The 26,678-nt window shown below is 37.3% G+C and overlaps 1 protein-coding gene across 1 annotated transcript in view; it reads right to left on the reverse strand.

The window, feature by feature from the left end:
• Window positions 1-386: 386 nt before the first annotated feature.
• zfpm1 (zinc finger protein, FOG family member 1) overlaps window positions 387-26,678 on the reverse strand; it is a 103,971-nt gene continuing 77,679 nt past the window's right edge. Inside the window, exons 4-9 of the mRNA XM_051134838.1 lie at window positions 23,329-23,462; window positions 8,494-8,596; window positions 8,187-8,405; window positions 5,966-6,196; window positions 5,613-5,840; window positions 387-4,822 (exon numbers count right to left, since the gene is read on the reverse strand). Coding sequence (XP_050990795.1) covers window positions 2,394-4,822; window positions 5,613-5,840; window positions 5,966-6,196; window positions 8,187-8,405; window positions 8,494-8,596; window positions 23,329-23,462 — 3,344 coding nt within the window. The 3' untranslated portion in view covers window positions 387-2,393. The remainder of the gene's footprint in view (window positions 4,823-5,612; window positions 5,841-5,965; window positions 6,197-8,186; window positions 8,406-8,493; window positions 8,597-23,328; window positions 23,463-26,678) is intronic.

Raw genomic sequence — 26,678 nt, forward strand, 5'->3', positions numbered from 1 at the left:
TGTTATACACTACATTCTGTTTTTTATGACTGGATTCCACAAGTCTGTCAGTGTTTTTTGCATTTCAGAAATCATAGAACCCTAAATTGGCTTTTATTTGTTAAAAATCTTGAAAAAGCAGTCTGAATATTCTTCAAAATAAATATTTTCACTACCAAAAAAAGAAAAAAAGTGTAAACTATCTCTTTGATCATGTGTTCTTATACACATGAAAGTACATTACATCACCAATACTAACATTGTGTGTTAAACAGTTGAGCCTAAGAGAAAAACAAATAAATCACTTCATAAAAACACAATGTTATACAAAGTTCCCAGAACGCACAATGTGCATTGCATCATATTCTACAAACTACTAAGAGAGAGAAAAGTACAACAAGTTCTCTTGCACTTTGAATGTCCTTCTGGGACTCTTTATTTCCCATGCATAGTTTGGACAAGTGTGTAGTGGAACTTTTTGTAGCTGAAATGAAATAAAAAAAAACAAAAAAACAAAAAAACAAAAACAAGGAAAAAGGTTGACATTCATTATTTTTCCATCAACATTTTTAATTATTCACAAAGTATTTTAATTACCTTTCATTTGTTTTAGAATGTTCTAAATTCACAAGTAAGTCCTTCGGGGAGAAGTTTGGACAAGGAAAAGTGCTGTAAAAACATAAATACATACAAAAAAGCTTCTAAAACTAAAACATTCAGCATTTTTTGTACAACACAGTGCAATAGAAAAGGGATCCGGAAAAGTCAAAGATTTCAGCACTGGTCTTTTGGACTTGCGACAGTCGCTAAATGATAAAACAATGCAATTGTAAACGCCTCTGTGTGAGTTTGTGACGGGTGCAGCACCGTTTCAAACCCACGACAGCATAGAGAAATTTAAACTGTTCTCGTTTGCACGCGGTCCTGCGTTTTCCTGTTCTTACCGCAGAGACGACTGAGGTTGCTTTTTTGTAACACAGGAAATGGGAAACACCACTGGTAACATACACAAAGTCCACTTTGTGGGGGAGAGTGACGAGCATTGTGGACGTAAGTGACCCGTTGTTGCAGACGTATTGACGAGAGTCTTTGTTAAGGCTTTGCCAAGGTAGCCTGCACAGGAGGATAGATTGCATGACGCTGTTCTTTTCAACATACACGCACATGTAGAGGAGCATTAAACATCACTGAGTCATCATTGAGAAAGGGAGAATGAACCAGAGAAGGACAAGAGCGACACTGGGTTGCCAGTTTAAGAAAGAAGCGATACGAGCAATGAGTCAGTTTTAAATTCTCTTGCTTTCAGTGGCCTTCAACATCATTCAACAGTGTGCAAGACATTGATATGAATCTATTCTATGCTATACTTCATTTCAAGGTAAAAAGAAACAGAAAAAAAAGACCAAACAAACATGCTTTTCTTTGCATGTCCATGACGGTTTGTCTAGAGTATACAGATGGCACTTTTTTCAGCAGGTCAGAAGGGTTATGGATTTAAATCAGTGAAAGTTTTGTGTTCGGGAAGAGACGAGGTGAGCTGGTGACTAGACACAACAAACATCTTACACTGTCGAAATCCAAACCCTAAAACCCCAAGACAGTCCTTAGATCCGTAATGCACATCCATCTGATGGAAAATGTCTGCCTGGGAGCCATGACCAAATACTGAGGCAGTACAGTGTGTGCCGTCTTCTCCCTCACTAGACCAACACTTACAGAATTTCCTCTCAAGTCCCAATGATCAAGGCAAAAAATTCAAATATGACACAAGAACCAAGAGAAAACACCACACTGAAGATTGAAATGGTTCCTTTTGACAGTATGAAAACAAAAACAAAGCATTTCTTTCAAAAGAAACTAGGTAGTATTTAACTCACATGAAATGCATGAGGATGACAGGTGATAAATAGTTTCTTCACATTTTTTTTTTCATTCAAAAACTTTCATCTTGAACTGGTAACCAGTTGACACCAATTTCAACTGGGTTACTCAGTTTTTACTTTTTTCGAGTCAGTGTATTGACAAAAATCTGCAGACGGGGTTCTATCGAGACCTCCACTAGGGGTCAGAATTAACCCCAAATCAGCGATTTAAAACAGAACAAAATTGGCTCAGTCAAACAATCTTTACAATGCCATCGTTGATTAAAATGAACATAAAAACAAAGGAGTGATTAAAACAGCATTTTCAAAGCTAATTAAAGGGCAATTTCCATAAACTCACAGATGAAGAAGTCTGCATGGAGGATGAGGGAATAGGTTAGTGGGGCACATTCTGTGTGCAGGTAGTCTCATCTCTTAGTGTAATACAAACTTGACCCATAACGTGTAATAAGTTACCTTAGTAACAACACCAGATAACGCGGTCGGCATGTAGACGTCCGTATCTGGCTAGTAACAGTCCCGCTGTCCGGATCAGTTCGGGTAGTGCCGTGATTGGCACTTGTACGCATGAGTGGAATGGCTAGGTAGAGGGCTCACTTGACATGTTCGGCACTGTGAGAGGAACAGTAGTATTTTTTTGTGTGCAATGAAAGTGGAGAGGCTGCTGAATTTGATGTTGCACAGCCGGCAGTAGCGGCTGTTCCCGTTCTGCAGAGGTGAGGCGATGGGTGTTTTAGGCGTGGACAGAGTTGTGTGGGTGTGGCTTATAGCAAGGCCTGCCTTTTCAGGGAGGAGTGTGGATAATGGGGTGTGGCCTAGCTGCCCCACCTCTCTTAGCGCTTCAGGCACAGGTGACACAGTTACTCCTGTAGGGGATAGGGCAGGGGGTGCGGCTTTCGGAGAACCAGACCCCACCGATTGGGGTTCTAGCGGACTTCCATTAAGCACAGGTGAGGAAGGAGAGGTCGCTTCCACCTTGATGCTCCGGCCATTCAAACTGTCCTTACGATGCCGAGGGCTTGGTTTTTTAGGAGGCGTGAGAGGAGCTCCGTCCCGTGGGCTAAGGCTAGGACTAGGACTGACTCCAGAGGACTGCGTCTCGGGATGTTGTTGTAGTGCGAGCACCAGACCATGAGTCGTTTTAAAATGCTCCATCAGATCACAGGTCAGCGGTCTGTTGGGAGGACAGTAAGGACACACCACTGGGGAGGTGCTGGGGGTCTTTGGTCCCTGCACATGTGGAGGAGTAGATTCAGAGCCAGGCAGGGCGGATGGATGCAGAACCGCTGCGGTTTTACCAGTCGGAAGCCCTTTGGCATCAGGGTGCAAGTCCACGGCTCGGTTCTTCGGTGAAGTGGAAGCAGGTCTCTTCAACCGGCTGAGCTGTTCCATAGTGTGCGGTTGCAGGGTAGTTGCAGGGCAGTAGTAGGTCTTGTGGGCTAGGTAGTTCTCGATGCTGTTGAAGCTAATGCTGCAGGCGGTGCACTTGTGGTAGTCAGTAAGGGGCAGAGCGGGAATGCTGCCTCCTCTCTGGTTTTCTCTTAGTCTGGGTCTTTTACTCAAGTCGATGGGTCCGTCACCCTCAGGACTTGAGCTGCGTGTTGGAGTGGATACTTGGGCCAATGGAGGAACGGAAGAACCCTCTTGTTTTACCCCCACACTTGTTGCTGCTGGCAAAGCAGTGGCATTGGCCAAAGCCTCAGTTTGAGCCATGTGGATCTCATACATCTTCTTGCGCTTGCGTGTGCGGATAGGTTGGGGAAGGAAGGCGGTCTTACCAGAATTGGACCGCTGGTTGGAAGGATCATGTCTCGAGGCGCAGTAGAATCGCTTGTGGACGATGTAGTTATCGTGACGACTAAATCGGATGTTGCAGGCCTGGCAGAAGGTGCGAGTGGGATCATCGTCTTGGTCTTCGGCTGAGCCACTAGGACTTTGACTACCCTCACTGGCTTGTCCTCCCCCAGGTCCCTCTCCCTCTGAAGATGATGAGCAGGTGGTCTCTTTTAGCCCTGGATCCTCAGTTTTCACCTCCACTAATTTGGGCTCCGAGGCTGTGCCTCCTGGTGCAGGGTCAGGGTAGCTAGGAGAGGCCGAAGCTGCACGGCTTACCGGTCTGGCCTGGGGCGAAGCCGCCTGAGCGGCAGGAGGAGCAGCTGCCGTGACCGCCCCTTCCTTCACCAGACCCCCTGCCTCACCTTGCTGATGCCTACTTGAGCAGTAAAGCCTCTTGTGAACATAGAAGTTGTTGATGTTGTTGAAGGTGATGTCACATTCGAAGCAAGTGGCTCCTTTGTGAACACTAGCCGGAGAACCTGGTGGATAGAAGCTCTGCTGTCCGGCTGCTGGTACTTGTCCCTGTTTAAGCCTGCTGTGTACCATCTCAGACATCTTAGCCAGGATCTCAGATGCTTGTGGCATTATGGCAGCCTCAGATTTAAACATGTACTGCGTTAAGAACATTGCACCTCCAGGGAGAACTGAACCCCCTGTTCCAGGGTGTACAGGACTGGAACCTGGAGTGGGACTTGCTGGCTCCGTCTTAACCGCCAGCACCGTGGGGCTCTTAGGTGAAGTAGACTGGGATGAGCTTGCCTCCACAGCATTTCCTTGAGGACTTCCCACCTGTTCTTCTTCCTTCGAGTCATTTTCGTAGTCTGAACGTGGCTCCTCTTTAATAGTGAGTTGGTTGACAGGACTGCAGCCTTGGGAGGCCGAACTGCCGTTGGCTCCTGGGCTGGAGGAGTCCGGTCGGGGCACACAGGCAGCAGGCTCTGTCTCTTGGAGCTCTTTGACCTCAGACGAAGGAGGACTGCTCTGGCGAGGCGCAGGGCTCCTCTCAGCCGGAACCCTCACTTCCAGGTGTGTGTGGACATGCTGCTGAAGTAGGGCAGGTGTGTCGGCGGAGTAGCCGCACACTTGACATTTCAGAACAATGCCAGAGTCTCCCGGACTCAAGCCTGGCACAAAGAAAGAAATGACAAACATTCAGATACAGGGCTACTCCTTTAAGTTCTTTAACAAATCTGCTGAATAGTTCGGACTAAGTTTTGAGGAAAACATTCCAGGATTTTTCTCTATACTTCAGACTTCAATGGTTGAAGGTGCAAGTTTCAGTGCAGCTTCAAATGGCTCCCAGCCGAGGAATAAGGGTCTTAACTAGCAAAACGATCGGTCATTTTCTTAAAAAATACAAATATATATGCTTTTTAACCACAAATGCTTGTCTTCTTTGCATGTTCGCTTTGTAAACACTGGGTCTGTACTTCCACCTACATCATGCATGACCTTTCCAACAAGATTTCGTAATTCATGAAGTCAAGCTAGTCCAAGATGAACATTTGTGATTAAAAAGTATATGATTTAACTTTTTTTTTTTTTTTTTTTTTTTTTTAAGAAAATGGCAGACCCTTATTCCTCGGCTGGGATCGTGTAGAGCCCTTTGAAGCTGTGTTGAAACATTTTGGACCTTCAACCTGTTGGGAACCATAGAAGTGCACTATATGGAGAAAAGTCCTGGAATGTTTTCCTTAAAAACCTTCATTTCTTGAAGAAAGAAAGACATGAACATCTCGGATGACATGGAGGCCAGTAAATTATCAGGAAATGTTTATTCAGGAAGTGAACAAATCCTTCAACCTCTGCATTTAAAGAATTTCTAAAAGTATGAGGTACTAATAAGCAGAATTGAGACCAAGTTTGCACTGGATTTGTTGGTGATCTGCATAGTTGAGATTTTAGAGCTGTTACCTGCAGCCAGAGGCAGTTTGGGTGAGTACACCTCACTGTGAGAGCCAGGCTGGCAAACCATGTGACTGGTGACCAGGTGGCTATACAGGATGTCTCGAGTCGTGGAGATGAAACCACAGCCGTGACACACACCATTAAGCGAGTCTGTGTGAACCTTCAAGTGCCGCTCACAGTTTGCCTTAGTGGTGAAAGCTGACAGGCAAATCAAACACACAAACGGACGCTCTCCTGGAGACACACATTAAAAGACACGCATAAACACTTACAAATCAGACATAACGGACACTTCGCTAAAACATATCTATGCCTGTTTCAAAAAAAAAAAAAAAGAAGCTGTCAGGAAAGTGTCTTACCGCTGTGTGTTCTCATGTGTATCTCCAGAGAGCTGGCACTGGGGCAGCTTTTGCTGCACTGCGGGAATGGACACAGCCTCTCATTAGGGTACGAATCTTTAGGCTTGTCCTGTGGAGGAGAGGCCGAGGTCTGTTGCTTCTGTCGGCTTGCGCAGTAGTACATAAGATGGGCCTGGAGATTTCTCTCGCTTCTGTACCAGATTCCACAGTCTTTGCAGGGGAAAATGTCTTCTGCACACACAAACACAGCAAATACGACAAGTAAGAACAATGCTAACAGATGTTTAGAAAGGATATCTACTCATTTTTTGGTGTTGCTTATGTTTGTGCTTTGTGTGTATAGACACCACATGGATTATACAAATAAAAACTTTTCTGATATGCTATTTATCCTATTTATTTTAACTGATAAACTTCATGCATTAAATCATATGTGAGAACAATGTTTAGTAGTGCATTTGTATATATAACCATACACAAACATAATAACTACACAATTATAAATCAGAGCAAGGCAATCAGAATTGTTCCCTCATCTCCAAGGCAACGGGCACAGTGAGTTTGTGATGTGCGCAAGAGTGTGTGTGCACGTAATCGGGCCGATCTGGTGTCAGGGCACATGTTGAACAGGCTATATTTGACAACGGCCGTCACATCCCAATTATCCATCTACTCGCAGCCCAGCTAATGCAGTGGGAAGCACAAAGTTAGGCTGATCATGTTTTACCCTTCAGCCTTATTTACAGTGTTTATTCATGTCTTTATCATGGCATGTCTATGTCCACTCCCACTCTTCATGCAGTTTAGCAGATAGGGCTGCACCAGCCAATTAACTCTGCAGCTGTTGGAACTGGCACAACACTGCCACCTACTGACGGTGGGCATGAATGACAAGCAACTTAAGGGTGAAAGGTGTGTCATTTTTTTCCAAGGTAAAATACTATGGTATTGCGAACTTGAAAAAAATCATTTTGCTGTTCTGTTTGATGGCTGAACGAATGTCTTTTTCATTTTATTGCTTTAAAAATGCTAAATATGTATCCTATACTTAAATTTTACGTTTATAACTATATTAGTGATTTTCTAAGAATGTATAAAATGTACACTATCAGTTGTTGAACAGTAAGATTTTTAATGCTTTTTTAAAGAATTACCACCAAACCTGCATTCATTTGATTGAAAATACAGCAAAAGCAGCAATATTGTGAAATATTTTTACTATTTAAAATAACTGCGTTCTAGTTGAATACATTTTTAAAATGTAATTTATTCCCATCATTAAAGTTACATTTTCAGCATCATTACTTAGTCTTCAGTGTTACACGATCCTTCAGAAATCACCGTAATATGCTGATTTGCTGTTCAAAAAAACATTTTTTATTATTAATATTATCATCATCAATATTTAAAACAGTTGAGTACATTTTTTCAGGATTTTTTGATGACGAGAAAGATCCAAAAATCAGCATTTATCTGAAATAAAAAGCTTTTGTAACATTATACACTATATCATTTAAAAGCTTGGAGTTAGTATAATTATTATTATTTTATTTTTTATTTTTGGGAAAGAAATGCTAGAAATTAATACTTTTATTTAGCAAGGATGCTTTAAATTGATCAAAATTGATGATAAAGACATTTATAATGTTACAAAAGATTTATATTTCAGATAAATGCTGTTCTTCTGAACTTTCTATTCAAAGAAACCTGAAAAAAAAAAATCTACTTAGCTGTTTTCAACATAATTATAATAATAAATGTTTTTTGAGCAGCAAGTCAGAATATTAGAATGATTTCTGAAGGATCATGTGACTGGTGTAATGATGCTAAAATTCAGCTTTGAAATCACAGGCGTAAATAAAAAGTATTTCAAAATGTTACTGTTTTCGCTGTACTTGGATCAAATAAATGCAGGCTTGGTGAGTAGAAGAGACTTCCTTAAAAAACATAAAAAAATCTTACTGTTCAAAAACTTTTGACTGGTAGTGTATTACTTATTTATATTTAAAAAAAAAAAAATACATTTGTACTTTCTGTGGAAGCATAACTGTGTTAAATAGAACTTTTAATATCACAACATTCTTTGAATCTATTACGCATTATGCGTCATGATTTACGCACATATGCACAAACACGGCCCACCATCCCTAATCACAGATGTAAACACACTCGGCAAGAAACTGTGTAGACATGTTGTGTTTATCAGCAAGCAGTGACTCACTATTAACGACAGCAGTTGCTAAGATGGCAGCCATGCCAGCCTGTTGAGGGAGGAGCTGGATCTCCGAGTGCAGAGCAGCAGGGTACGCAGGCTCCTCCTTCACCCGCACGCCCTGGGTCTGAGTTGCCGCCGACTGATCCGCGGCGAGGCAGGACAGCGTTGCCAGAAGTGCATCTCCACTGGACAGCTCCTGCGTCAGCTTACAGAATAATGCCCCTCCTGTAAAATCAAACAGTCACTGTTGGAGTCTCCATCTAATAGCGTAATGAACGTGAGAGGCGCATGTGGGAGTGTTTTGGTGTTGTACCCTGATTGTAGATGGTGCAGTTTGACTCTGCGGAGCTTGAGGTCACAGGAATCCTTTTGAGCCAGCAGTCCGCCTCCTCACACTCCAGAGACATTACAGGCCTCTAAACACACACAAAGGGAAAGAGAAACAAGGTCAGCCGTGCGATTTTAAAAAGAGCACAGATTTAGAGCAGGACTCGGTGCAACACTTCCAGCAGATCTAACACGGATGTTATACAAAAGACACTATTATATTAAAATTAAAGCTATTTATGGTTAAGATTTCCTTTTTTTTTTTTTTAAAAAAAAAAGACGTGTTCATTTGCTTTCTTTATACATATGGAAGGACTTTGTCAATATGCAATTACCTGTCAATATGCTGGAATATCTTTATATAGTTCTTTTCTAAAATGATTTACTTTCAAATCTTTAACCTGAATCCAGAAATAAAGTCAAAGCCATTATGTAAAATACAGAAGTAACTTATCAACAGCCAGTTTCTCTACAAATATATTCAAGTAGTTTTTTACAAAAAAGTGCCTGAGTGCTATTCTCAAGAAGCAATAATGTAAGTTTATTTTATAGTTTACATTCACAGAATGTGGTAAAGAAACAAAAACATTCAAAATAAAAAACACATTTTCATCTGAAAATCTAAAATATATTTTCTGTTATAAAATTTTCATTTTGAGACTTGATGTTAAAGCAGACATAAAATAAGCCTTTGTGAGAAATAATAATACTATTGTCATTTCATATACAAACATAAACTTAAACCTAAACTTAAACCTAAACCTAAGCAAGCCTTTAAAATAAAAGTTCGCTTTAACTTGAAGAAACTGTGACAGAAATATTACCTAATGTAATGATGGTACTAGTACTATCTAGTACTATATTATATTTTATATATTTATATTTTTATATACTTTATATTATACTTTTTTTTTATATAAAATCAATTAATTAGAAATGCTTTTAAATATCATTATTTAATAAAAAATTAAGAAAAATTAAAAAGGAAAAAGTGGAATTTGAAAAAAACAATAATAATAAAATAAATAAATAAAATGGAATTTGGGAAATTAGGTGAAACTAGCCATCAAATTACAATAAACCAAAAAAGTGGAAATGTGGCTGGTGGCTGGTAATGGGGAATTAGACATTGCCAAAAGTAAATAAAAAAAAGGAAAAAAAGAAAAAAATCCAATAATATTATATATATTAATATATTACATATTAAACAGTTGAATGAATAAAATGTAATTTAACCATTACAACAGTCTAGAAAAATTAAAATAAACAAAAAAAAAAAAAAAAAAAAAAAAAAAAAAAATCCAGAAAAATTAAAATGAAAAAAAGAGAAAGAAATGGAATTTGAAAAAAATAAAACAAAATAATAATAATAATAATAGTAATAATAATAAATAAATAAATAAATAAATAAATAAATAAAATGTAATTTGGGAAATTAGGTGAAATTATCCATCACCTCTAATATATTATAACATATTACAAAATTATTATTGATACTGGTAAATAAAAAATGTAAAATATAATTTAAAATAAACAAATTGCTTATGTTCCTGAATAAATTTAAAATGTAAAAATATACAAAAAAAAAGTGGAAATTAAATAATGGGGAATTAGACACTGCAAAAATTAAAAGTAAATCTTAAAAAAAAAAAAAAAAATCCAATAATATTATATATATGTTAATATATTATATATTAGACTGGTAACTGCATAAAATTCAATTTAATCATTAAAATAGAGTCTATAAAAATTAAATTAGAAAAAAATGGAATCCAGAAAACTGAAAACTGAAAGAAAAAAAAAACAAAACAAAAAACTGAATTTGGGGGGAAAAACTGATTTTATATGGCCCTAGTAACACTTCAGCCGCTGAAAAGCCCTTTTTGGTTGACCACTACTAATTTATCGGCTTGATGTCGCCTGTTCCCATACATTTTCAACTGTCTATTCACTACAAAATTGCTCCTGAATGGCACTTTCCAAGAGACAACCACCTGTTTATCTGTGAGAGACACTGACATTTTTTTTCAGCTTAAGAAATGGCTTTATGTTACGTTCAAAGAAATACAAAAAGCACATTCACATTTAATCCCTTCTTCCTGATACCGTGCCATTAAAATTCAGCATCCAGCATGCCTCTTTTAACTTCCAATATCATATAGAACTAGACATCCTGACCAATAAATAGTTTTTAATAATTTGGTTTCTAACCACAGACATTGAAAGGGTAAAAAAAAAAAAAGACTAAGACATCCTACTATAGGGATTGGGCAAAGGGATGCAAGGAGTGAGAAAAAAAATGAGGGGGGAAAAAAGAAACTAAACAGGAAAACCAAGAAACCTGGAGGTTGGAAAGGAAAGGAGATATCATGTGGGTATAAGCAGATCCATTTCAACTGACAATTTTCTGTAAACTTACAAAGGTGGAAGTGTGTATCAGCAAGTTGGCAAATATCCGAATAAACACACCTGGACTTTTCCACATAATTGTTTCATTGTTTATCTGAAGCATACGTTAATACGTTTAACAGGAAACACACCGGATTTAACGTCAGATTTAAGAGAAATTCTCACTCACAATAAACTGGAGAATGACTAACAAACTCGGTCTCAATCCAACCATAACAAAGATGGTGCTGACAACAGGCTGCACATAAACAGAAAGGTTGATTTTCAGGCTGAAATGAGCAAAGGTCTCTTCTAAGTGACTGATCTATTCCACTAGGTGGCAGCATTTCAGCAGGGCCAGTTCAACAACAGTCTCACATTCAAAAAACGCTTCCCACTCGTTCATCGACTCGGCTACACTAACTTAAAGACTTGCCCTTGGGGAGACTAGTCCTTCCATCCTTGACATGCTACAAAATCAAGTTTAAAGACAGGAGAAAATGAAAAGACATTAGTTTAACTGTGTAACGGCGGATAAAAAGCCACCAGTCGAGAGGATGAGGGGAAGAGATGGGCCGCAGAGGAGGACAGCTGAAGGGTTTCTTTCTAATTCTGTCTGTTCTTGCCTGAAGATACAGTCCGTATTGTATTTCATGGGGAACTAGTGCTGATAAGGAGATAGGGCTCCTTTTGTTTTAATTTGAAACCCAATGCTGGAGCCGTCTGTGGCATAAGTGCTGCGTGCTTCTGCTAATTTGTTTCAGACTCATTTAACACGACTCGACTTTAAGCTTCACAAAAGGAGAGGGCAGCCTGGTCAGCCCTCGCCTTTGACAAAACACTTCCAGACAAACGCGCTCTCTAATTAAACACACACACACACAGATCCGCATGTGCAGATGCACACGGGGAGTAAGTGAAGATGTAAATGGTTATGACCCACTGTCAATAGCGAACAAGAACCGGTTCAAAACAATCGAGACAATCAGAGCGGGTCCTATTTTTAGTTGTCTATCTGTAAGTGGCCAGGTGACTAGATACATCACTTCTAGAAGAAAAAAAGACTACTATTTTATGAGGTCCAAAGTTTTGGTCACATGTTTTTCCTAAATCATTATTACAGTGTTTTCTCCAGTGATAATTGTTTTAAATAACTGTAAGAATTAGGGCTGGGTGATAAATAGATAACGATAATTACCGCGCGATATGAGTTTTCTCGATAAACAATAACAAGAGTTCGATAAATGTTCGATATAATGTTTACGCGGCAAAAGGCGGAACAAAACAGCGCTGACTGAAAGGAGAAACACTGTGGCAACGATACAGTAAGAAGGCTTTTTAATCTACAAATCGCCATCATTTACCATAGATTTACTGTAGTAGTAGCACTAACTGCACAGTGGTATTGTGTCAAAAATGTGGGTATATTTTGTGTCGAATTTTATTAAAGTAGACATGTATTAAATGTACTGAAGGAGAAGTAATGGAATATAATTACAGTATTTTTAGTTTTTTTTGTGATTAAGCTATAGCGTTTATGTATTTATACTAAATGTAACGTTAGACTAGTTACTGTTTTGCTATATTTGTGGTTTTAACTGTTATTATCATGATCTATGGAAGAGCAACGGTTAAAAACAAACAAAAACTCAAACAGTCAGAATAATTACATTTCACCATATAAAAATTAGGTTGCTACAATTTTTTACAGATATTACTAGTTTTGATAAATGAACATAAACCTACATCTGCATCCTAACTCAAGCTACTATCAAATGTGTATTTCTAAGAGACAAAACATGTTATATTATTATTATTATTATTATTATAAATATTATCAGGTAACACAAACATGTTTCTTGATTAGAAACAATATTACTCATTAAATCATGCAAAACAAAGAAATTTTTTTCATATTAAGATTTTGTTAAGGAAAAATGACTGGAAAAAAGTGTGAAGAATTAAAAAACAACAACAACAACAAAAAAGTGTTTGTCATGTTCTGACCATAAAGAATATTTTAAAGCCACATTTAACCATCTGTTTTTTACAACGTTCACATTGTAGCAAAAATCTTTAAACTTATCTTAAAATAATTATCGATATCAACTGATATGAAAAAAATTATTTTGATAAAAAATTATCTTTATAATTTTTTGGCCATATCACCTAGCCCTAAGAATGATCATCTGACATCAAGTGGCACAAGCGATTCTAGACTACAAAAAGTAACATCTGTTGTGACTTGCATATCTTCTAACTGTTGGAAAATTCTTCATCCTAAGTTTATCTGGGAAAGCAAACGTTTTTGCTTCAGAACTCCATGTGGTGACACGTGGAAAACTGTACATTCCTCGTATAAACTCCAGACCTGTGCGGTTTTGAGCTCTTTTGTTGCCCCATGCAAAATTTTGAGTAAATGTGTATAAAACATAAATGTGTATAAAAAAACAAAAAAAAAAAAAAAAAAAAAATATATATATATATATATATATATATATATATATATATATATATATATATATATATATATATATATATATATATATACACATATATATATATACACATATACACACATACTTTTTTTTTGTTTTTTACATTTTTTGTTTAATTTAACAGTTATAAACAATTGTACATGCGATATATTTTCTAAAACCAAGTTTGTATTTTAAGACATTGAACTGGAAGACAGAATAATTAAAAACTCCTTTAAGCACCATTTTTGGCAGTACACCAGCCAAAGGTGGGTAAACTGAAAATCAAACTGCTTTTTAAATGCAAATAAGGTGTGTTTTGGAGAAAACAAAACAAAAGAAACTTTGGTATCCAATCATTTCTGAAGTTTCTAGTGAGGAAAAAGCCATTACAATGACAATTTTTCCATAGTCGGTCTGAATTACACATGCCACATCCATGAGGGTCAGACCATCATTCTTACAATTCAATTTAAATCATGTAATGTTACTAATAGACTGCAACCCTCTACACACACCTTAGCAACAGAATGGCTATTGGCTAGTAATTTTTTTATTTTACTCACCAGACAGATATACTATATTATATGATAGAACTTTAATAATTAGAATTAAAACTTGGTGACCATGTATGAATGCATATTTGTGATTTGAGGGTGCAAAAAAATCATTTAAAGTTGTCCTAATTAAGTTCTTAGCAATGCATACTACTAATCAGAAATTAAGTTTTGATATATTTACAGTAGAAAATTTACAAAATATCTTCATGGAACGTGATCCTTACTTAATATCCTAATGATTTTTGGCATAAAAGAAAAATTGATAATTTTGACCCATACAATGTATTGTTGGCTACTGCTACAAATACACCTGTCCTACTTGTGACTGGTTTTGTGGTCCAGGTGAAAATGCAGGCAACACGTCGTCATGCCACCTCTGTGTGGGTGGCAGAAAGTCAGCGTGAAAAATCGAAAGAAGACTATCATATAGGAAGTACGCCACATGTTTTAGAGTGTAGCCCTGGTGTTGGGGAACATACCCCCCACTCCCTGATGCACAAGGAAACTAGGGTACTTTGAGAGCGGTGCTTTAAGCCCCACCGAGTACGGAGCTTTGAGGAACAGTCTAAGCCCCCTCGTCCGAGCCCTGCTCCCTCATGAATATTAATGACGACGGCCGTGCTTTAATCTGCCTGATCCCCGCACTGCTGCCGCCGCCCTGATAGCGAATCTAATTATTTGGTCTGATATTAACCAGCCCCCTCCCTCCCCCCTTCTCCTCACACGTACACGCCATCAGGAAAAGAGGTAGATGCACCTTTCCACTTCCACAAACACACACTTGTGCACCACCATCATCATACCACAACATCTTAAACACACTCCCACAGTGCAGCTCGCGGCGTTATCGTTCTTAAAAACACCCTCCTCTCGCTCTGATAAAAGTTGAATGCAAATGATTCTTGGACGATTTTCGATTCTCATTTTGCACGTCTCCTTTCTGACAGGAAAAAAAAAATCTTTTGCGGCCTCCTTTAAAGAGAGAAACAGGACCGTATCTTTCAGTGACCCTACAGTATGACCCCTCGAGTCAAATCCATCCAGGTTCACGGAGCCAATTAAAACCCATCAAATTGACTGAACTCATCTGCCGGCAGTCAAAGGACAGGCCGGTCTTTCTGACATTCTTAGAAGTCATTTGTGCGTCTCTGGAACGCACACTCCATATGTTTCACATGTAAATGTTTAACGCATTAAACAGTGTGCAAATACACTAAAACCGATGCTCATTATGATAGCGTCGAACAAGGTTTTAAAAGGTGTTTGCCCAAGATATGACAGTATGCATCTCAAAATGCGTAATCCTGCAGTTGTCTGTGATGCAATACTTGTAAGAAGTGGAAAAAAAACTCTGGTGTGTCATAAAATAGCATTGTTAACAGGCGCCCACTCAGTGTTCATTGCTGAAGAAAAGTGTTTGTTGACTTTGCGATAATGAAAATGAGACCGAAAAGATGAATCACATATATTGACACACATATTATTTTAATATATTTTAAAGGGGTCATCGGATGCCCATTTTCCACAAGTTGATATGATTCTTTAGAAGCTTTTGATGAAAAGTCTATAACATATTTTGGTTCCCATTTCTCAATGGTAGCGTAAAACACCCTTTTTACCTTGTCAAAATCAAGTCTGCACACATCAACCTGTTTTGTTGCATGTTGCTTTAAATGCTAATGGGCTCTGCTCGCCCCACCCCTCTCTTCTGTGGGGTGAGGAGCCGTGCTCTGAGAGACTGTTTACTTTAGCCGCGAAACTTGCTAACTAGCACATTATTAGGAAAGGCGATTAGACTCATTTCTTCTGTAGGTAAAGCTGGATCACAAATGATTCATAGACGCATTTAGGCAGATCGGGGGTGCATTCCCTTCAAAAACAAAAGTAATCCTCTGCATCTTCAGCAGCTCAGATGGAGTAAATGACAACTGCTATGTTCATTATTACATCCAACAACAGAACAACTAAATCGCTTAGGAGACATTCTTGTCTTCCCCTACACCAAAGTCGACACAATGGCGGACTGTTCACAGCTTACTCAGGGCGGGTCTAAGGTAAGATGGCAGTGGCAATCAACTATCGTGGGAGCGGCCTTGGTCTGTGAGACATCACATAGCCAAGAAGCTGAGAATGGCCTGTTTTGAGAATTTTTTTTATAGGGTTTTCAAAAAAGGTGATTTTTTTTTTTTTTTTTTTATAGGGTGGTTGTGTACACACACTGCCAGCACACATTTATGTCAAACAACATGTGAAAGTGAATTTTGCATCCGATGACGCCTTTAAAATCCTTTTTTTGCTCTGTGAATTAACCACAAATTCTTGTCTTGGACTAGTTCGACTTCATGCATTATGTAGTCACGTAGAAAAGGTCACGCGTGACGTAGGCAGAAGTACCAACCCAGTGTTTAAACAGCAAATGTGCAAAGAAAGTTAAACACCCTTTACAAAAAAACTTAAAGAAAAATGACAATGGATGATTTTGAAATTGGAGAAGAAAATGAGAAGGAGTTGATTACATAATGCATGAAGTTGAGCTAGTGCAAGACAAGCATTTGTGGTTAAAATTTATGGTATTTTTAGAAAATGACCGATCGTTTTGCTACGTAAGACCCTTATTTCTTGGCTGGGATCATGACGAGCTCTTTGAAGCTGCGTTGAAACTGTAATTTGGACTTTCGACCCACTGATCCCCATTGAATTCCACTATATGGAGAAAAATCTTTTCTGTTTTTCTCAAAATCCTTAATTTCTTTTCGACTGAAGAAGAAAAGGCAAACATTTTGGATGACATGGGGTAAGTAAATTACCAGGAAATTTCAATTCAGGAGTTAAATAATCCTTTAACTTAGTTACTAAGTTACATGGTAGTCAGAATGTGTAATTGCAATGCACTTCATGTAGTGTAACATCCTAAACCGTCTCTAAAAACAGTCTTTAGCAACTGACAAAGAATTTAGGACAGTCTGATGCTTTTTTTTGGGCCTCTGACATAAATTACATTGAATTCATTATACTGGATCCTACATGAATGTTATTTTTGTGGATTACAATGGATACACTGTACAAAAATGGATACAAAACAATTAAATATTGACTAAATTTAACACATATGTGACTAACTATGACTGAAACGAAAACTAACACTGCAGCCACTGTACAGTTTGTTTCTTCAGAACTGTTGTCCTCTCTCTCTTTCTCATTTTTCTGCTTTTTACTCCAGCGTTATCTTCTTCTGTTCCTGTTTCTCGACTATCTCCACCTTTATCCCTCTCCTCATCTGTCCATATCCCTCTTTTCATGCTCCGCCACACTCTTTGTCTCCATCTCCTTCTCGCTATCTATTCCTCTCCATATCTCTCCACACATCCCTTTCTCACTTTTCCATCCCCCTTGCTTTCTCCTTCTCCCAGTCCTATCCCTCCGTCTACCCCTCTCTCTATCTCCTTTCCACAGGAAATGGTTTCTTTCCCAAAAGGGGGGGTAGAAAAGGGGTTCATACTGTCCCAAACAAAGAGGTCAGTGTGTGAATCCTCCAAAAATACAGAGAAGAAAAGGAAGGGCGATAACAATCAGAAACCTTCTCTCATCCGCCTCTCTCACACACATATCCTTTTTTCCCCTCTCCTTTTCTCCATCTTTCTCTTTTTTCAGGCCTCGTTCGCACACATCCAACCAAACTCCTACGTATGAACCGACAGCAAATAACAGCACATCCCTCCAAGAAAACAGCATCCAGGTGTTATGAGCAGCATGCAAATGACATGTAAAAATGGGAAACTCTGATACTTAAAAAGGTGCGATAAGAGATTTGAAAATGAGGCACTCTTGGAAAGCGGGCTCCTGATCTGTCAGTGATCAGGCTTGGAGATAGAGGAAGGTTTCCTCTCTCCACTCCCCTTCCATCATATCTCTCTCTGTCGTTTTCTCCACCGTAAAGCATGCAAATCCAAGTACATGACGATCAAATGTTAACTGTATGTTTTTACACGCATCTCACGTGATGTGTATTGCTGCTTCCTCCCCAAAAAACATTTCTAATCAGTACATTTTGTGCTCTTGTCTAGGAAAAATACCCATGTGTACAACTATAAATACTTTTATTTAGCAAGGACGCTTTAAATGGATCAAAAGTGACAGTAAATACTTTCATACTGTAAGATTCTAATCATATAAATGCAGATATTTTGAATTTTCTTTCCAACTAAAAATATTGAAAAAAAATTAAATAATATTAAATATTAACCACAAAATATTATAATAAATATTAGCCACAAAAATATTAAGCAGCACAACTGTTTTCAATATTTATAATAATAAGAAATGTTTCTTAAGCACTAAATCAGCATATTAGACAGATTTCTGAAAGATCATGTGACACTGAAGACTTCCGGCTACTAAAATTCAGCTTTACCATGACAGAAAGAAATACATTTTAATAATGTAATATATTGTAATAATATTTTAAAAGTATTGCTGGTTCTTCTACCATATTTTTGATTAAATACATTTAGTCTCCATAAGAGAGTTTTTTCAAAAACCCTACCAACCCCAAAACAAAAAAGAAAAACAACTGCATAAGATACCTTCTTTTATAAGATAATTTATATTGAATTAATCTTACTAAATAAAGTGATGTATATGCTTAAAATGAGGGGAAAAACTATTAGCCATTAAGGTAAGAAAAATAAGTTCTTTTAAATTTAAATCTAAATTTTATTTTACATTTTAATTTAATCTTTAAAATAAAAATAATTTAAAAATATTTAAAAATATTCTTTAATTAACTGTTAATTAATCTAATAATTGTTAATCAAATAATGAATACGTAGATTTTTTTTACTTAAAAATAAAACCAATAAAAAAAAACCCAATTAAACCCCATTTGTGACCTCGGACCACAAAACCAGTCATAAGTGTAATTTTTTTTTAAATTGAGAATTAAATAAGCTTTCCATTGGTGTATGGTTTGTTAGGATAGGACAATATTTGGTTGAGATATTACTATTGGAAAACCTAGAATCTAAGGGTGCAAAAAGAAATCTAAATATTGAGAAAATCGCCTTTAAAGTTGTCCAAATCAAGTTCTTAGCAATGCATATTACTAATCAAAAATTAAGTTTTGATATATTCAGCATTCATTTTAGAAAATGATCTTTACTTAATATCCTAATGATTTTTGAAAGAAAAATCAATAATTTCGACCCATACAATGTATTGTTGCCTATTGTTACAAATATTCCTATGCTACTTATGACTGATTTTGCGGTCCAGGGTCACATTTTTGTTCAATTTTAGTTTTCTGCATATATTGTCGTCTAACTCTTTACATCTCTCGCCTTTTGATCTTCCAACCTAGTCCGCAACATTTTTCAACTTCTACGGGTGGAAAGCAGGGAAAAGGTCCTCCGAAAGGTCCACAGGTGCCAATGTGTGATGCTCTCAATTGGACTCCCATTTGAAGCCTGACTTGCTTCCCCTTTTATCATTATGCAGATAATTGAGAGGGGCAATAATTAAGGGTATTCATGCATTCCTTTCAGGGAAAAGCATGTGTAGCGAGGGGTGACTCTCTGAGATCACTCTACTGACAGATGTAGATAAACCAGAGATTGGGATGAGGGTAAACAAACCCCGTTGGTGCGAAAAAGAAGGGTGGGTGAGAGAGGAAAAAAGAGAAGATGAAGAGCGCTCACCTTCACGTGTCCTTTGTGGGGTGGCAGAGAGAGGGGGAGCAGGGCTCCCCCAAAAAAAGTGGGCTGGAGAGCAGTGGGTGGCGGGGCTTATCGGAGCAGTTCTCCTGGAGAGATTATTGGGGGATTAGTTGGGACGCTTGTTTCTAAAACATGATGAAAAGGCGCTCGGTGCATGATAACGCTTTGAACTCCCCACCCGCTACCATCGTGTCTTCAGGCGCCGTTCCACGAAATAACAGGAGATGCGAAGTGGAAAGAACAATGGCGACGTGAAAGTGGGAGTCTTTCTGCACTCACTTGCAACTAGCGAATGTTTTTTTAAACACCAAACGTCTGACTGACAGTTCTGCTCCTGTCAACATCAAAACTAGGCTAATCAGTGGCATGTCCTTACATGTTTACTGCACAGTGAATAATTACTGCATTACTGTCTATGCAGGGACAGAAAGCTCTCAGATTTCATCAAAAATATCTTAATTTGTGTTGATGAACGAAGGTCTTACAGGTTTGGAATGACATGAGGGCAAGTAATGACAGAATTTTCATTTTTGAGTGAACTATTCCTTTAATTTTATGTAGTTATGTAGTATATTTTTGTTTTCTTTGTGCACAAAACAATCTCATAGCTTTGGGTTGATGAACAAAGGTCTTACTGGTTTGGAACAACATGAGGGAGAGTAATTAATAATAAATAATTAATTGAATTGAATAATAATAAATAATTGAAAAATTTTGGACACTTCAGTCACACCTACAAATGTCTGAATGTCATTGCATTTGGAAACAAAATAATCAGTCATATGGCATTTGTCTACACAGCTAGAGCTAATGTCACTTTTCTAATCATTCCTGCAATTTCTTGAGACGGAACAGAAGAAATTGCTAAATAAAGTTATTTTTGTTTTCTTTGCACATGAAAATCTCGTAGCTTCTTAAAATTACAGATAAACAGCGTTGGGGAAAGTTACTTTTAAAAGTAATGCATTACAATTTTGAGTTACTTCCTAAAAAAAGTAACTAATTACATTAGTTACTTTTTATGCAAAGTAATGCGTTACATTACTTTTGGGTTACTTTTTAAATCTGGGCAGGGCTTGCTTATTTGTTTTTAATATAAAAAAATTCTCACTTTTGGCAAACGTGAAAGCCCTTTCACACCAAAAGTGAAAAGAATTCACCTCAGGCTGAAAGAAAAGTACATTGACGCAAGAGAAGATCACTCTTCAGCAATAAAAAAACCCAAAAAAACATGAAGCACAAATGTTAGTTTATCTAAATTTTTGCTTATTCATATGATTGAAATGGATACGAACGAAAGCAGCAAAGACATGGTTTATAAAACAGGATTAAATACATAAAGGATATCTGTATTGCTTAACATATTTAATTATTGTAGGTTTGCATGATATTCTGAGTTTGCATTTCACTGTTTTTATTCGTTTTGAGGAATACAAAATCTGTTTTTGTAAGTGAGATGTTCACATTTAGTCTAGAACTACAGTAAGATCATGTTTGCTCTGAATTTCCCGACAGGAAACCTGTCAATCAATAAATGGGAAAACAAAGTAACTAGCGTTACTTATTTAAAAAAGTAACTCGGGTATTTTCTTGTAAATTAAACAGTAATGTGTTACGCCCAACACTGCAAGTGAAACACTGATGTCACATGAATTATTTTAACGACTCTTTTTAAGAGAAAGCTCTAATTAATTTGTGTTCTCAAGATGAACGAATGTCTTATGAGTTTGGAACAACATGAGGGTAAGTAATTAATGACAGAATTTTAATTTTTGGGTAAACTATCCCTTTAACCTAATTAAATTTAGTTAAGATGTTTGAAAAATTTTGAACACTTCAGTCACTGCATTAAGAAACAAAATAACAAATCATCTGCCAACACAGCTAGAGCTAATTTCACTGTAATTCTTGCAATTACTTTTAACTGGTTTTGAAGTGACTTTAAAGAATGTTAGAAATGGATGTTAAGTGTATATTAAGCTTCTCTCAAATTCAGTCTCTTGGTTCAATCTATAATCCGAAGATTATCATATATTTTTAAATGTGTCTTGTTTGTCCAAATATGCTTTGGGCACACTGTAGTTAATTAACCCCTTACCATTCCTGTGTAATTTGCCTGAACATGTGATTTACTACGAGCAGTAGAGTGGAATATAAAAAAAACAAACAGGTGTTTGCATAACGGCTATTTCACAACAGCTTCAAGCGTGGCTCAAATGTTGTAACAGTTACAATAGATCTGTTCTAGAAGGAATCATTCATCCAATAAACAAAAAAAAAACTTCCTGGAAACAGTAAGATGACAGTTCATATAACCTTTTTCCGTCTTTGAGTTATCAAAGACACATTCAAATAGTTAAAAAGATGTTATGGTTGTTTAACTAAAGATGCAAATAATAAGATTTACATAAAACAGCCAGCCGAAGACTGATAATCAATACAAAAGCGATCTGTTAAAACAGGACAGTTATCATGGATTACATAATCAGATACTCTTAACGTCTTAAACGTTACAAACTCCACACAAACATCACAAACACAATTGGGTATGAAAATGTATTACAATCAGCCCACTTTGCTTTAACTAGCATTTTATGTCTCAGATTCAACTCAGAGACTGAGAAACACACAAGGGACAGGACGGACCCTGACGCCCAGTGACCCCAGCAGCTCCAGACTCAGGAGGATGTGGAGGGACAACGAGAGATGCCGTAGGAATGTGAGATTCGACACACTATCTCTGCCAGATACACACTCCTTCAACGAAGAGATAGCGGAGCGAGAGCAAACGCGATAGAATGCGAATGTGAAAGTTCTGAGCCGAAAATCATCAACAAAGCCCTGCCTCGATAACGAGATTTTTTTTTTTTTAAAAAGAGAGAGAAAGAGGAAGGGAGAGAGATTAGGAGGAGGTGAAGGAAAGGTGCAGGGAGGGGAGGGAGCGCTGGGTGCACGGCCTTAGAAATTCTCATAATAAATGAAATCTTAGAAATGAGAGCCTATCAAGTAGAAATCAATCACTGGGGTTTGTTGTCCAAGAGGATGGCGCCACGCTGAGATAAAAGAGAAGCGTCCGTCTGGGGGGGGGGGGGGGTCCAGCCAATCTCGTGCAGGAACGGCCGAACGCAGTTCAGGGGGAAAAAGATGACACTCGCTCAAGACATGCGTTGCCATTTGCATACACCCATACTCCCGTGGATAACTCTTCACTCTGAATCAGTGCAATGCAGATGTCCGCCCATTCATCCTCGATTTAATAGGTTAGCCAAGGGGGTGAATGATAAATACATTCTCGTTTTACTTAACGCTGCTTAAACACACTCAAACCAGTTTGGAAGACATGCATCATATGCAATATTTCCTATGCATCCATCTTCTCTGGAAATCAGCCAAGCGAGAAACTTCGCCTGTGTGTGTGTACATGTGTACGGGTCTGTGTTATCTCTGAAATGTTTGAGAACATGGTCCGAGCCAGGAAACCTCTCCCAGAGCTGACGTCACATGATCAGATGGACCTATAACACATGACTGATGCTCTAATACAACACTAGGCTACAGTATGTGGTAACGTGTCCACTGGAATTGTCCATTGTTGTTTTTACCTGGGATATTATAACTGTTATGTCATGAGCTGAGATAGGAATCTTAACCAAGTAGATCGCTGACCTCTTCATATTCCCCTTACCTCATTGGCAGGTCCGTCTGTGGTCTCTTCTGATTGGATGCTGCCCAAAAACGGACCCCACACTTTGTCACCTGACAGGTCCCTGAGGGCCAGGACCTTGAAGTCATCAGCGCTGCCGCTTAGTATAAGATCATCTGTTTACACACAGAGAAAGAAAGAGTGTTAATACATTAGAATAACAAAATCAGGTAGAGCATGAGTGTTAGTTTGTTTTATAGTGTGTTTGCTCAGGTGACAGCTATTGTAGGCCCTATGATTTGCACGGTGCGAAAAACGTAGGAGAAAGTGTGGAATCGAGGCATAAAAATGGAATTTACTGTATAACGTGGAATGTCACGGAATTTGCCAAATTTTGGATGAATAAATCAAATGTAGGTCAGTACACTTCAATCAAAACGTGACATGGACTAGTGTCTGTGAATATTAGGCCGCAAAAATACTATTTAAATATGAATCCTATAGTTTTGCGTGTCTCTGTGTGAATGAATGGCGCAGATACGTTTTCTTTCACTACACATACTGAAGTGCATGGCCGTGTTTTATTTTAGATATATTAATACATAAACACAATCTCTAGAATTGCTCTGAGAGTCACTTCAAGAGCATTTTACCATTTCTTGTGAGAAAAACCAAAACTACCGTCAAAGAAACTGTGACAGAAATATATTACTTAATGTAATGATAGTAGTATTAATAAGTCTACTAGTAATAAAACTATTATCAAAACATTTTTAAAGAATTTTTTACCAAATAAGTAATTACCAGAAAAATGTAAATACACAACACCGTATTTCTGAAAAAAAAAAAAAATAAAATAAATAATAATAATAATAATAATAATAATAATAATAATATATATATATATATATATATATATATATATATATATATATATATATCAATCAATTATTTAATTATTACAATTTAATGAAACCATTAAAAGGATATTTTGATTTAATGGAAACAGATATATGCTATTTGATTAATACAATTTAACTTAACCATTAAAACAGAGTCTTGAAAAATTAAAACAAAACAAAAAAAATTAATCCAGAAAAATTTGAACAGAAAAAAAATTGGAATTTGGAAAAAAATAAAATGGAATTTGGGAAAAAAGACAACGGATTTCACAGCACCCTACTATTGCTTCAGTAGGGAAGCACCAATATTAAATTTCTAAATGATAAGACAAAAAAGCTGATAATTATTTTATTTTATGAACAACAACCAAAAAATAGACACTATTAAATTCTATACAATTTTGCCTAAATAAATAAAAAAAGGAGAAAAAAAATTATAAAATAAATTTATAATACACATGTTTATAATATATCCATATCCTTATCCTTAAAATAAATTGCAAAAACGAGGAAAGCAACATCAGGTAATGGTAATTTTGGGTAAAATGTGTTAAACTGTCATTGAAAATGAAAATGCTTTTCTTGGTTTTGCAATTTATTTTAAAGGATAAGGATATGGATAAATTATAAAAGCACGCATTATAAATTTTGATAAAATTAAATTTAGAAAAATGTAAAAATGAAGCCACATATCTATTAAATTAATGTATTTATTAATAGTAAGCAATAACAGAAATAATAAAAGCAACTATAAACTTTATTATTACAACTGTGTATTAATAAGTAAAAATCATATTTATTGTTAGAGATGAAATTAGGCATCACCTCTAACATATTACAATTTTATTATTAATACTGGTAAATAAAAAAGACAATTTACAGTAAATAAAAAAAAAAGTAATTCTGTGAAGAATTGCTACCATTCCTGAATTTAAATGTAAATATACATTAAATAAAAAAAGTGGGAATTAGATAATGGGTAATTAAATAATGCCAAAAGTAATTCTAAATGCAAAACAACCCTCATTAATATAAAATATATTAATATTATATATATTAGACTGATAAATTGTTTTAAAAAATAATATATTGATTAATAATTAATAATTAAAAATAAATAATGACAGTAGAGTTAAAAAGAAAAGAAAAAACCTCACAAAGGGACGTTATCTAGGAACCGGAATGCTAAAGAGGCTTTTTTTGACTTGGTTGGGACAGTATGGAACAACCTACTGTAGCAACCACACAGTAATGTGCTAAAACCACTCGGAACACCATTGCAAACCATATCTATTTTAGTCTTTAGCATTATTGAGCATCAACTCTAAAATCAACCACTAACCACTAGGGGGAGTTTGGCGCTCACCGAGCAGTGACACTGGACCAAAACACAGAGAACTTCTGTACTTCCTATAACAGATAAGTGCAGTGTGATGGGAGTCAAGGCTTTGGTGAGTCACAAACGCAGGCCTGACACAGGAACAAACACAGGCTCCACAAACACAGATATGGAACAGCTGACACAAAGCCAACCGCTTTGTGTTCACTCACTTTAAATGTTTATGTTATAGTTACATTTACTGAAAAAGCTCCACACTTGGTAGTTGTTAACTTCTTCAGAACGAGCTTCGCTGAGGAGGTCGACCTGTGGTGGTGCTCCAGTCCGTTCCAGCATCTTCATCCCAGTGCAAACGACCCCCCCTCCCTTTAGCCCCCCCACCGGTCTCGCTTTTGGGGGTCGGGCTAAAGTGCCGGGCCCGATAAGAGTGTTTGTCTAACACTCTCCATGTCAAAACACTCATCTATCTTCTCTGTATCTATCCCCACCAGAGAACAACAGACAGACGCTGATAAAATGGCTTTCCCACAGCCAAGACGTGGAGCGGGGGAGGGAGTGAGGGAGAGAGAGGGCAACAGGAGCGAGAGAGAAGGGTACATAGTTGGAACGGGACAGATGCTGGACAGAAACATGGCACTGTGTGAGACTTACCGGAAACGTAACTGCAGTTGTCTAAAAGGTAGTATTGAATGATTAGTTCTGAATCAGTCAGTGGTGGTTTGGGTTGGGGTGTTATTAATGACAGGCTGGGCCTCTATCAGCAGTCTGAAGTCCAGTGTCCTACATCCACAGCCCAGAGCTCCTATCTACTGTATGTCTTCTAATCTAAGCTCAGCATCAGTACCCACCCTGACCTCTCACATGACCCAATCTTATCACTACAGCAGCCATTATTATCAGACTACTCTAAAATAGCACGGGCGTAATTCCTGCATAAGCGATTCCTACACCATCTGTTTTCATTGTTTCTCAGCAGATGGTGACTGCAAACAGGTAGAGTCAAATCAAAATAAAAAAGTCTGAACAGGTGAATCCAATGAAAAAAAGTCCAAGTTAACAATTTTTATTTGCATTTTTAATTCTCATCACCAGATGTTACTTCTCTTGTTTTTGCAATGTGTTTTACCCTCAAAGGTGATTTAGATTATATA

Source organism: Labeo rohita, chromosome 18 (genome assembly GCF_022985175.1).
Source record: "Labeo rohita strain BAU-BD-2019 chromosome 18, IGBB_LRoh.1.0, whole genome shotgun sequence".
Classification (NCBI taxonomy): domain Eukaryota; kingdom Metazoa; phylum Chordata; class Actinopteri; order Cypriniformes; family Cyprinidae; genus Labeo; species Labeo rohita.